At 37.5% G+C, this 12,535-nt stretch overlaps 1 protein-coding gene across 2 annotated transcripts; it reads left to right on the forward strand.

Annotated features, from left to right (window-relative positions):
* LOC581487 (etoposide-induced protein 2.4) lies at nt 1-10,965 on the forward strand. 2 transcript variants are annotated; one of them, XM_030977515.1, is made up of 8 exons: nt 1-107; nt 1,324-1,550; nt 3,412-3,539; nt 4,415-4,539; nt 6,039-6,155; nt 7,291-7,402; nt 8,180-8,366; nt 10,220-10,965. In XM_030977515.1, the coding sequence occupies exons 2-8, from the start codon at nt 1,360-1,362 to the stop codon at nt 10,317-10,319; spliced, it is 960 nt and encodes a 319-aa protein (XP_030833375.1). In that variant the 5' UTR covers nt 1-107; nt 1,324-1,359; the 3' UTR covers nt 10,320-10,965. The 2 variants fall into 2 exon arrangements, with proteins under 2 accessions (XP_030833375.1, XP_030833377.1); XM_030977517.1 differs by having other exon boundaries at nt 4-107; nt 1,328-1,550.
* Nucleotides 10,966-12,535: the final 1,570 nt, after the last annotated feature.

The raw sequence follows: 12,535 nt of genomic DNA on the forward strand, positions 1-12,535 counted from the left end.
GCGGCAGACTTTGTTATTGTCGGCAAGAATTTATATTCGTCATTTCCAGCTGACCGATCGAACGAATTGCTGATAACAAGATTTGTAAAATATCACCTTTTTCTTTGGTAAGCGAGTTATTTTAGCCGTCATCGCACCTAACTTTATATTATTATGATACATATTTCATTCAATTGTGACCTTAGAATTTGAGAAAATGGCAGTGACACAGTGTTTTGAATGAGGCATGTGTGTGATACCATGGACGGGTGAGCTGAAAGAGAAAGGGACATCATCATTCGTACTCGGACCTAAGTTGATCTGCGGCAACGCTGCCGGGCGACTTCCTTACCACCTCTCGAGCTCCGCTGAGCTGAGGGGAGTGGGGTGGACTCGACCGAGATCGAGGAAAGCCACCGCATTGGCATTGCCATCGCACCAGTTAAAACTAGACTAGATCTAGTAGGTCTAGTAGTAGTTATTTGAAAGGCTGATGTGCACTTTACGATGAAAGCAATTAGTGTAAAGAGGTTTGCTCGCAGAGAGTTTGCTAAATTTAGCAAACACAGTGCTTGGCTGGCCCTGGACGATTTTTCAATCTTCAATTTGGAATCGTTTTTCACCATTTTTTTTTTGGAAAAAAGTGTGTGATATTCAAACCTCGTGATCCTGAAGGTGAAACTCAATAAATGAGGTGTCATATGAAAGGACGCCTCCTTAATTAGCTGATCCAACAAATAGGGGGAAGGCTATTTTTAAACTGTTTTAAACTTGTTTAAACTCTCTATGCTTTGCTGGAGTGGTTAGGCCTACTTTACCAAGACTGGGCCAAATTTATTATGATTTTGATGACTCCAGAACTTTGCAGTACACACCAATACTTCCATGCTACATGATCAACTTGTTCTGATCTATTCCACACCTTTTCTTTCACAATTCAATCAGATGACTAGAACTCACCTTTATCTTTAATGTGATCCATAGATTCCATAGGAGTCGGGCTAACCCGGCCCAGGTACAAAAACAGTCATTTTTTGTCATTTTAGGGTTAGGTTTAGGGTTAGGGTTAGAGTTAGGGTAAAATGACAAAAACTGACAGTTTTTGCAGCTGGGCCGAGTTGTCCCCTGGTCCGAGTTGGCCCGGATCCATTCCATACAATACACACAAATGGGCTTCTGACCTCATGCAGACTCAGAGTGGCATTTAGCTTATTGTACATGAACATGTACATGTAGGTTTGTTACTTTTATCATTTTGTAAACAATATCTCGGAGGAGATGCGCCTCTAACCAATGACTGAAATGAACTTCTCTAGGTCTGTATCATTTTTTTCTTCATTTCAGATAGATCATCGTTGTGATAATGAAGGCTGACCAAGCATGACTGATATATTACGTGTGACTCTTCTGGATGTATGCCATGGCATGCGGGATGCTGTGCTTGGTTCTCTCTTCGTCTTTCGGGTCGATGCCGAGATGGAGAAGATTCAAGAGGAGATGAGGAAGAAAAGGGAGGAGAAGATGATGGAAGCTAGACGAAGACCACTTCCTCAGAGGGAAAAGAAACAAGAGTAAGGTCTATTCCATCCCATCGATAAAAACTAAAATATGTAAAATTGCAACTTCAAATAGTATGAACTAATGCGTGAGAAGTTAAAGTCCCTTACGGCCAGGTTTCATGGCCCTTATTGTCGCCCAAGGAAGCCATGGGAGTCTTAGATGATCTCTAATGCAATCTGAGCCATATGTTATGTCCAACATTTCATAAATTCCTTTTTCTAATCATGAATTTAACCCGTTTCTCATATTTACATGTAGGTAGCTTACTGAAATTTAGTGGCACGAAAAGACCCGTCCGGAAAATAATAATAATATTATACTGAAAAGCGGTGCTTATAAAGGGCTTTCCACCGAAGTCTCCAAGTGCTATACAAACAAAATACAATGACAAACAATTATATATTAAACAACAAATTACAAATAAATCTACAAATTTCAATACATATGAAATATACATCAATGTGATCAGAGTAGGTTAATCATCAAAAGCAATTTTGATTAAATGTGTATTAAGACAAGTTTTGAATTGGTTGACAGTCTGACAGTTTTAGACATTCAATGGTAGTTACATTCAATGGTAGTTTGTTCCAAAGTTCAGCAGAAGCTTTGAAAAATGAGCGATGACCATGATAAAGAGGGTTTGTATTCCTAGATTAGTTGAATACATAATAATACATAAAAGTCAGTGATATTTGTTCATTAAAACTTCTTTTTTAACATACGGTACCTGAATTTTTTGGGGGTAACATTGAGCCTGATTGAGATAGTACAGTCAAACCTGCTTTAGTGACCACCTGTCTACAAAGACCACCTGTCTACAAAGGCCACATTTGTTGTTTCCCTTGAAAATGGTTTCCCATTGAAACATGTACTAAAGGAACCTGTCTATAAAGACCACCTGTCTACAAAGGCCACTTTTTGTGTTTCCCTTGGGTGGTTGCTATAGACAGGATTGACTGTACATGTAATTACCAGTTCCACATCTTAACGTTGTGGGTATACATGTACCTCTGTGTGATAAAATTACGATTTTCAACAATTATGTACACGTATTTGCAATCCGGACGCGTCTTTTCGTGCCTCAACATATTTCTTAACTACCTCTAAACCTGTTGGTGTTAGGTGTTAAAACCTCTTCAGGACTACCCTGGTTCAATCAATGTTCCAAGTTTAGTTCCTACCCACTGCCCAATCTATTTGTTGAGAGAAAGAACAATTACAGAGTTTATTCATGTTATCAAATTAATACCCTTACAGCTCTTGGCAAGTTGGCAGATGATTTACAAATGTACTCTCATACTTTGTACAATTAGTTTCAGAGACTTTACAGTTTACACTCTATTAGTAATTAAAAAAATGATTGTTACCAATTTAGAGAAAGACATGTGACTTCAGGACAATAGATGGACAAATCGTTTAACAGAGTGGCAACCAAGGATGGGAAAGAGAAGAAGAGGAAGGCAGAAGAGAAGATGGAGAGATGACCTAATATCATACATGGGAACAGCCGCTTGGACTAGGATAGCTAGAGACAGAAAAGAATGGAAATGTTATGAGGAGGGCTTTGTCCAACGTCTTGATGAACTATAGCTTGATAGATAGATAGATGTGATCAATTTAGCCCCAAAAGAAGAATCCCTGTTGTGAATTAGATTCCATTCTCATACAGCATCTCTTCCAGTGAAATAGCCCCCGAAATGCCCAAAAGAGCCTCCGAAAATCAGAAAAGAGCCCCCATAAATTTACATTGAGTTCAATGCAAAACAAAGTTTAGAATGTTATTTTCAGACAGGCAAGGTTGAAAAGTAGCCCCCGAAAAATAAATATTAATTTTTTCCCTGATCTCTTCATTCTACCCCCCCCCCCCCCCAGGGAGCCTAAGGTCATGCATCGGATCCTGCAGTGCTGTGCTCTGAATGTAGGGGTCTTCTGGCTTAGCTTGATAGTCTTCAACAATGTGCTGCTGCCCCTGCTTCAGTGGGTGACTACTTTCATTGCAGGTGAGAACCTAGTCAAGATTTTGTCCGTTTTTATATTCTTCAGTCACACGCATCCCACACACAGCGCGGTGTCTCCATGCCCCGCCCCCCCCCCCCACTCATTGTTATTTAGGGTACGCATATGCATGTTCCCTCCCTTTTCAGCAACCCCCCCCCCCCCCCATAAGTCTGGTGTGTAAAGTCAATACGAGCAGATCTTTTTGTTTGTTACGAGCCTTTTCAGCACCCCCCATAAGTCGGAGAATTTGGGAACATGAATGCGGTCCCTCCGTTCCCGGAGTGGGAGGAGGGGGGGGGGGGGGCGGGCTCCATGCACTCATTGCCCGATCCCCCACAACAACTGTTGAAATGAGAGGCAAGAACTACTGTCACTGGTTGAGCGTTGAGAGTGTATTATTTTCTCAGCTGATTAGGCGCGCGACACAGAGACAGTCCCGTTTCACAAAGCCTTTTTTCAATGACAAACATCAGTGACAAATCTGTTGATAACCAATCAGAAACAAGGATTTCAGTAGCTTATAACATCAACTGTCACTTGTCACTGATGACAAGTTTTGTGAAACACCCCCAGACTGTGGACTAGTAAGAACCTAATATGACCAGGCACCACAAAACCTTTGTAAAACCTTACCCCACCACTCAAACAAGACAAGCTACCAAATCAATATGTACGGGGCCTTTTGTATAATTAGTGTCACATGATGGTTGTCATGCAATCTTGCTCTATGAGCAATAGCATGATTTTATCTGAGGAATAAAGAAAAAAAAATCACTGAGAGCCTAACACTACTTGATCGTATGAATTTTCATGGCTATATAACCTACATGTAAGTGCCTTTTGATCGTAACCTTTGATGACCTTTGACCTTTAACAGGTGCGGCCGGGTCCGAGAACCTTGTTTGGTCATGGATGAAACCTATGCTGTCATATACGTTCAGTGCATTCTGGGTACTTCCCCTGTTTCTACTCAGCAAGGCGGTCAGTGCACTGTGGTTTCAAGTAAGCAGCTATTTCATTCCACATACCGTATTGCAAGTTTCAATCCGTTTCATTTATTTAAAGACAAACTTGAGTTCTGGGCCCCGTCTTACAAAGAGTTGATATCAATTGCAAATTATTTGAAAGAGATATCATTTGTAACTATGTACAGGTACATAAGAGATAGGAGACTGCAAACTTGCGATTGATTGGAGAACTTGCGATTGATCTCGATCAATCATAAGTCTTTGTAAGACAGGGCTCTGGTAAATATAGAAATTAAATTCTCACAGAATCCAACGAAACTTACACTGAATGTTCAAGATTACAAATGAGTGACATGTGCCAAAAAATTTTGGTAGAAAATGTATAGTGGCTGAGTTATTAGCATAGAAAGATCAGGAAATCCAGGTAAGTAGGCCCGACACCATGTAATACAGTTCACTATTTGCAAATGGGAGTTGTGGCTTTTATCGAGGATGATGACCTGTATTTAAGGTTTTTGTGCGTTTGTTTTTATTTCACTGTTTCAAACAACCAATCTAACTCCAGGAATAAATCAGCAATTTTCTCTCAAAATAGATTCCCATACCAGAGCTCAAGATTAGCTTTAATTTTTCTTACCAAAATGCAATCACTTTTATTTTTTTTTTATAGCTAATATTATTATTACTTGTGCGCCAGGTGCATTCAATTGTCAAGCCTTATTTGCTTTTACGGATGCCCCATTTTCTTTTTGTGCAATGGTTTATACTTTCATATTTTCTTTATATTTTGAATGTTTTATGTCAATTTATATAGGGGGTGGTAGTTTTCTGGCTTACTTGGAATCATCGGGTCATCACGTCCGGTCGGTAGGTCACGTTACACAGACTTTTGTGAAACTAAAGCTGAAGATCATGCGAAGATGCATGTTAAGGATGTGACCTTTCGTAGATGAACAGGGTTTATGTCACAAACATTACCCCCGACACTACGTGAATAAAGGGCTCATTTTCACAAAAGTTTGGGTAATGCAACCAACCGACCCAAATAGATGACCCAATGATTCAAAGTAAGCTTAATTTCCTGAGGTTCTGTGAACTGAATAGAAATAGACAAATTGTAATACAAAAAAAACATGAAGAAAAATGCAGAGGTTTTTTTATGGGGGGGGGGGGGGGTCATTTTCTGAGGTTTACACAATGATTTTTTTTTAAAGTTGATTTTGTACACCTTCATTCAACTGAAATTCATTTTGCTGTTGCTTGTTCGTGTTTCACTGTATATGAAAAAGCGGATCTTGCCTATAGAGTCCGTGAACTGAATAGAAATGGACAAATTGTAATACCAAAAAAAGCCAGTAACAAAAAAAACATGAAGAAAAAAAAAATCAAGTCAGAATGTTATTACATGTGCAGAGATTTTTTTAAAGGGGGGGGGGGGGGGGTCATTTTCTGAGGTTTTTTAAAGTTAATTTTGTATGCCTTTATTTCATCGATGTTCATTTTGCTGTTGCTTGTTCTTGTTTCACTGTACAGGACATAGCAGATCTTGCTTATAGAAAGTCAAGAGGCAGACCACAGCTACCAAGCTTGAGCAGGCTCATAGCTGATCTTCTATTCAGTGTTCTTATACAGATATTATTTTTACTACAGGTGAGTGGTCTTTTTGCCAGGAGTAACGTTTTTTAAAGAGAAGGTTGAGTTCTGGGAAGAGGTGAAAAATAATTTGTGAGCGTTATCATTGTATTATGCATGTGTTGAAGAACATCAGAGAAAAAATGTTTCCTGAAAAACATGGCTCTTCAAATATCTTAATATTCTAAATATGGCATGTAACATCATAAAAATCAGGACAGATTTTTACACCACATGTTAGTGTAGTCCCATATACATCTTTCTGTGTACAGGGCTTGTAACTTTACCAAGAATTGGGCAAATTTCTTATCATTTTGATGGTTCCAGAACCTTGCAATACTTATATGCTAGATGATCAACTTTTTCTGATCGTTTCTTTCACAATGCAATCCCATGAACAGAACTCAACTTTATCTTTAAAGGTATTCCTATGTACTGAAAAGCTGTAGAACAAATAGATGCATTGGGACAGAAAAGTATATTTCATGAAATGATACAATAAAAGTTTGAATTAATTTATACATACATATATCATTAGCTTGAGCATCTGTCTCTATACAGTGAAACCTGCGTATAAAGAACGCTTGAGGAAGACAATAATAATGGTCTTTATAGGCAGGTGGCCTTTATGTACAGGTTCATTAGTACAGGTTTCAATAAGAAAACACATTCAAGGGAAACAGAAAATGTGGTCTTTATAAACAGGTGGTCTTATATGAATGGTCGCTAAAGCAGGTTTCACTGTAGTATAATGAAGAAGTCAACAAGTACGATGCATAGTAAACTGATCAAAAAGTGGTAGTAAACAATCTCATCAGTTAACTTTTGTTTTTAAGTGGCCCAAACATTGTGGAGCGTGTGTGCAGCGCTTTGTAACTGCAAGGAAAAGGCGCTATATCAAATATCTTTTGGATTGGATTATCTTGGAAAGAGACTTGACCGTTTCTATCAATAATGGTACTGGATTTGTGTGAAATAGATCATGGTGTCTATCTTCATTAAGATATACATGTATCTAAGGTAATTGATAAGAGCAAAAATAATTTCTTTCTGTACAGAGCATCATTATTTCTTGTATTTTTGTGTATGTTCTCAAACTCCGAGCAGAAATATAGATTTTCTTGTAAGTTTCTTGATGTTGTGTTTCTCTTAGAGCATGGTGGTTAGCTTAGTACCAATTAAAGGAGTGAGTCAGTTCCTGAGCATGTTTCATCTTTCGCTTCTCAACGCTCTCTATGCATTCGAATACAAGTGGTTTAATATGGGTAAGTTCAATTCACATTTTCAGATTCCATCGTTTGTATAAATACATTTGTAAATGCATTAGTTAAAATACATGCGATTCCACACTAAAATACATTTGAATGACAGAAACATAATATACATGTACATAAATGACGACTGAACTAAACAGCTGTAAAAAAATAAAAAGAAAAAAGAAATCAACAAGGTTTTGTCAAGATAGCTTCCCTGATCAAATAGGATTCGATAATCATAGCTGGCTGGGAATCAAATGTCAAGTAAAGAATATTAATCAGAATTATTGAAGAAATTGCATTTCTATCACAGAAACCCAGAATACAATGTGATAGGACAGGAAAGTGGAAGGTTAGGAAAGAAGAAAATAGAAGAAAAGAGAAAGGGAACCTGATACATACATTCAGTGTGAGTCACGTATAAAAAAATGAAATAAATAACTGTGAGGTTTGTAGTTAAAACTTAGTCAAACTGAGTACTAATTATCAACCTCTCTTCCCTCTAACATCCTAGTAGGCCAGGGCTTCCAATTTTCCTACCCTTTCTGCCTATCTTGTAATCAACAGTGAATTTGATACCAATTTCCAAGATTTGTCCCGTTTTGATATTAACCTTAACGTGATACAGGCGTTATGAGTCTGGTGATGAAAAGCATTTGTACGCGTTTTTATGTACGCAATTGATGTACAGGCTTTAATGAGACACACCTACCCCTCTCCCCATGTGTGGCAGCTATGCTGAACGACAGACACGTTACCTCAGTCTGTTTCCTCTCTCTCTCTCAGGATGGGAAGTGCACACAAGGATAGCTTACATCGAGACCAATTGGCCGTACTTCTTAGGGTTTGGTCTACCTCTAGCCCTCATCACATCGCTGCCCAAGTCCTACTTTGTGAGTGGTTGCGTATTCTCCACAGTCTTCCCTCTCTTCATCATCAGTGGCAATGAAGCCCAGCCTCCACCCAAGGCATGGTTAGTAAAGGCTTCCTAAAGGGACTTGGTGACATTGTTCAGATGAGATAAATGGTGCTAAGGTAGTGACGTCAATGCTAGATGTACAATTAAAGATAATCTGAAAGTTTGAGTGAAAACAGACCATTATCAATGATAATAATTGGGAAAAAACTTATCTGATCGATTCCTTAATTCCCTAAACTATATTATTACAATTTAATTACATCCAAGGCATGGTAAGTAAAGGCTTCTTAAGATGTGTCGCTGTAAATAAAAGGCAAGTGGGAGCAAAAGTACTTAAACTACTACTACTTCTACAGTGAAACCTGTCCATAAAGACCACCCAAGGGAGACAAGAAAAATGGTCTTTATAGGCAGGTGGTCTTTATGTACAGGTTCCTTTAGTACATGTTTCAATGAGAAATCATTATCAAGGGAAACAAAAGATATGGCCTATGTAGATAGGTGGTCGTTCTATACAGGTGGTCGCTAAAGCAGGTTTGACTGTACTACTACTACTACTACTACTGCTACTACTACTACTACTACTACTACTACTACTACTACTGCTACTACTACTACTACTACTACTACTACTGCTACTACTACTACTACTACTACTACTGCTACTACTACTACTGCTACTACTACTACTGCTACTACTACTACTACTACTACTACTACTGCTACTACTACTACTACTACTACTACTACTGCTACTACTACTACTACTACTACTACTACTACTGCTACTACTACTACATACTACTACTACTACTACTACTACTACTACTACTACTACTACTACTACTGCTACTACTACTACTACTACTACTACTAGTACTACTACTACTACAACTACTGCTACTACTACTACTACTATTACTAGTACTACTAGTACTACTACTACTACTACTGCTACTACTACTACTACTACTACTACTGCTACTACTACTATTACTACTACTACTGCTACTACTACTACTACTGCTACTACTACTACTACAACTACTACTGCTACTACTACTGCTACTTATTCTACTTTTACTACGACTACTACTACTACTACCAAACTTCTACTACTATACTTTTACTACTACTGCTACTTATTCTACTTTAACTACGACTACTACTACTACTACCAAACTTCTACTACTATACTTTTACTACTACTACTACCAATATTAATAATAATAGGCATTTTTATAGCGCCATCTATCTAGAAATTCCATTCCGAGGCGCATTAATTATTACCCTGGCTTTAGCCTAGCTGCCATTACAGCGCTCCAGCATTTCAATTTCTGGGTCGAGTGTGGCAAATGAAGATTAATGCTTTGCCAAAGGACATTAGTGCCGTATTGGGGATCGAACAAAGAATTTTGAATTTCAAGTCAAGTACTTAAACCACTCAACTACGACACTTCTACTACTACTACTACTGCTACTACTACCACCACCACTCCCACTACAACTACCACTCCTACTGCTCCTTCTACTACTACTACTACTACTACTACTACTACTACTACTACTGTTGCCACTACCTCTTGTATTATTTCTACTACTTATTCATGCTTTACTTCTTACCAGATGTATTGTTTGGATTGGGAGTTAGGCCAGGTTGGGGGAAAGGGTTAAGATTAGGCATTAGGGTTTGTTTACTGTAAACCTGTTTCATCATCTCTTTTATTTATTCTGCTCTTTCGCAAATCAGATACACCAGCTTGAAAAAAGGTAACGAGCTATGAAAAGAATCAATTGCTTGTTTCTTAATTGCAGTGTTCTAAGGGCAGCAGTCAGCTGCCAGGCAAGGAGGAAGCATTTCAATTTGATTTAACTCATATTCATTTTCTGATTGTGTTTTTCCATAGTGACTTCCAAGTTCGTATATTCTCATTCGTTGTGGGCGTGGCCAACAAACTATTCTACCGGACTGTGAAAGGACCAATCAAATCGTCTCGGAGTCGATGAAAACAATTGCTGTGATTGGGACATTATCTCTGTAATCCAAGTTTTCTACGGATACAGCAATTTTTTGTTTGTGACGTATAGCAAGTACTGAAAAGAATGCCATGTCGTTGACACTAACAGCGATAATGCTGCAATTATCATATTCTACCCGGGAGCATTTTTAAAGGTAGAGCAAGAGAAAGGGGACATGTTAGACAGCCTCAGAGATTATGGGACTATTGATCTTTCTAACTGCATGCACCAGGGGGGCGTTTCACAAAACTTGTCATCAGTGAAAAATGACAGTTTTGGTTATATGCTACTGAAATCCTTGCTTCTGATTGGTTATCAGCAGATTTGTCACTGATTTTTGTCATTTGTCATTGAGAGAAGGCTTTGTGAAATGGGTCCCTGGTGATGAAATATGCCTGTAATTACTTGCCGATACTTTTGCTGTGGTATACTGTAGGACATACACTATGGCTTGTCCTACCTAACTCGTAATATATGCAGTTTGCATTCTGACTATTGAAATATGATAATTGTAACTGGTGAATTGAGTAATGTGTAACTAGGCACTTAAAGGTAATACAAAGTTTTGGTATGTTGTCATGAATTTGGTTCAAATGAACATATTGGAAGCATATGCATCCTACAATATTCAGTGATCGATGTTGCGGTTGAAATCGAGTCTAAAGTTATGAAATTGTATAGCTCCCTCTCAAGGTCAAGATATTAATCAAGCTAAAAAACAATGTTTTTTTACTAAAATCGACCGATTGGCTATTTCCGTTTGGAAATTATATATCACAACTATATATTCAGAGATTTTCATGATCGCAGATACCATTGTATGGCCGTAGCCGGTATTTGAAATTTATCAAAATTTACTGGGATTACCGGTAAATTTCGATATTCCATTTTTCTCAAAAGCAGAAGTGTTATAGGGGTTACATTTTCTAGTGCTAATAATATATCCACAGGGCATCCAAGTATATCGAAATTGTAAAGAATCACTATCCAGCCAATATTCAAAATTTCCCAAAACTTTGTATTACCTTTAACAAAGATTCATGCATTGAATTTGGTTTCATTAAGAAAGTTTCCTATTGCTAGCAAGTAAACTGCAACTTTGGAGAGAACGTTTTCCTTGCCAAGCCAACAAATGGGAGTCATTTATATATAACAGGTTTGGAAAATCTTGCACTTATTGGAAGAATCGAGGGGAGGAGGAGTAGGGGTAGAAGGAGGGTTCTGTGGATGAGCAGCCTAAGCAGTGGGATTTCTGAATGTGGATTTGATCTCGGGAGAAATCAATTACTTATAGAATATGGGACAGAGAGTTGTGACACTCCATAGTCGCCAACGTCTCAGGACATGGCACGTAGAGAGTGAGAGAAATTTAACAGGCTGACAGTTTGTATGAAGGCTGTCTGTTTAAGGTAGCTGGGTTCATTTTCATTTATCTTCTTTCAGTGTGTAAGGGAGATCCAAGTCTGATGAGTTGTATACCATTTTGAAGCATTTAGAAACAGACCTGAAATTTAAAAAAAAAGAATATATGTGTATATATATATATATATATTTTTTTTTTCTTTGTTGAGCTATTTTGCAATTAAAGTATGTGATTTTTGTTGTAATAATATTTATTTTGATATCCCAAGTAACAGATAATTTCTTCAAGATGTACAACCAAAAGGAGTTTTTAGTATTGACATATGTAATAGGGTATTACAAAAATCAAAGTTATTCATGGGACTATAATAATTACTAGAAGATAATGAAATATTTATATGACAATCATAAATATATGATTTAATTAAAATGGAATCTTTGGCTATCTAAATCTTAAAAATGCCAGGATATAATGGGTCGATAGCCTATATTTATATAAAAAACCAACAATGGAGAATTTTGGTGTTTAAAAAGAAACTGCATGTAATATTATTAAAGCCATTCATTCTGTAGAAATCAATGTTAATCTCTATTGAAATAAGTAAACAATACATTTAAAGCCATGAAATAAAGCTGATATAATTATTGAACAAAATATATGAAACTGTGAATTAAGCTGAAATAATTTGCATTGTGACAATATTGATTTCATTAGTATGATAATGTATATTACAGGACGAAAATCGATGAAACAGTTATCAAAGCTTTTTAAAATCAAACTCATGCCACTTATGGAGGAATTTTTAATTCAGCCCACCTTCAGAAAATGCTGTCGTTTTGTG

Source organism: Strongylocentrotus purpuratus, unplaced genomic scaffold (genome assembly GCF_000002235.5).
Source record: "Strongylocentrotus purpuratus isolate Spur 01 unplaced genomic scaffold, Spur_5.0 spur5_scaffold_1, whole genome shotgun sequence".
Taxonomy (NCBI): Eukaryota; Metazoa; Echinodermata; class Echinoidea; order Camarodonta; family Strongylocentrotidae; genus Strongylocentrotus; species Strongylocentrotus purpuratus.

Coding starts and splice junctions, on each gene's coding strand:
- LOC581487 (XM_030977515.1), top strand. CDS start 1,360: ATGACTGATATATTACGTGTGACTCTTCTGGATGTATGCCATGGCATG. Junction 1,551..3,411: donor CAGAGGGAAAAGAAACAAGA/GTAAGGTCTATT, acceptor CCCCCCCCCCAG/GGAGCCTAAGGTCATGCATC. Junction 3,540..4,414: donor GGTGACTACTTTCATTGCAG/GTGAGAACCTAG, acceptor GACCTTTAACAG/GTGCGGCCGGGTCCGAGAAC.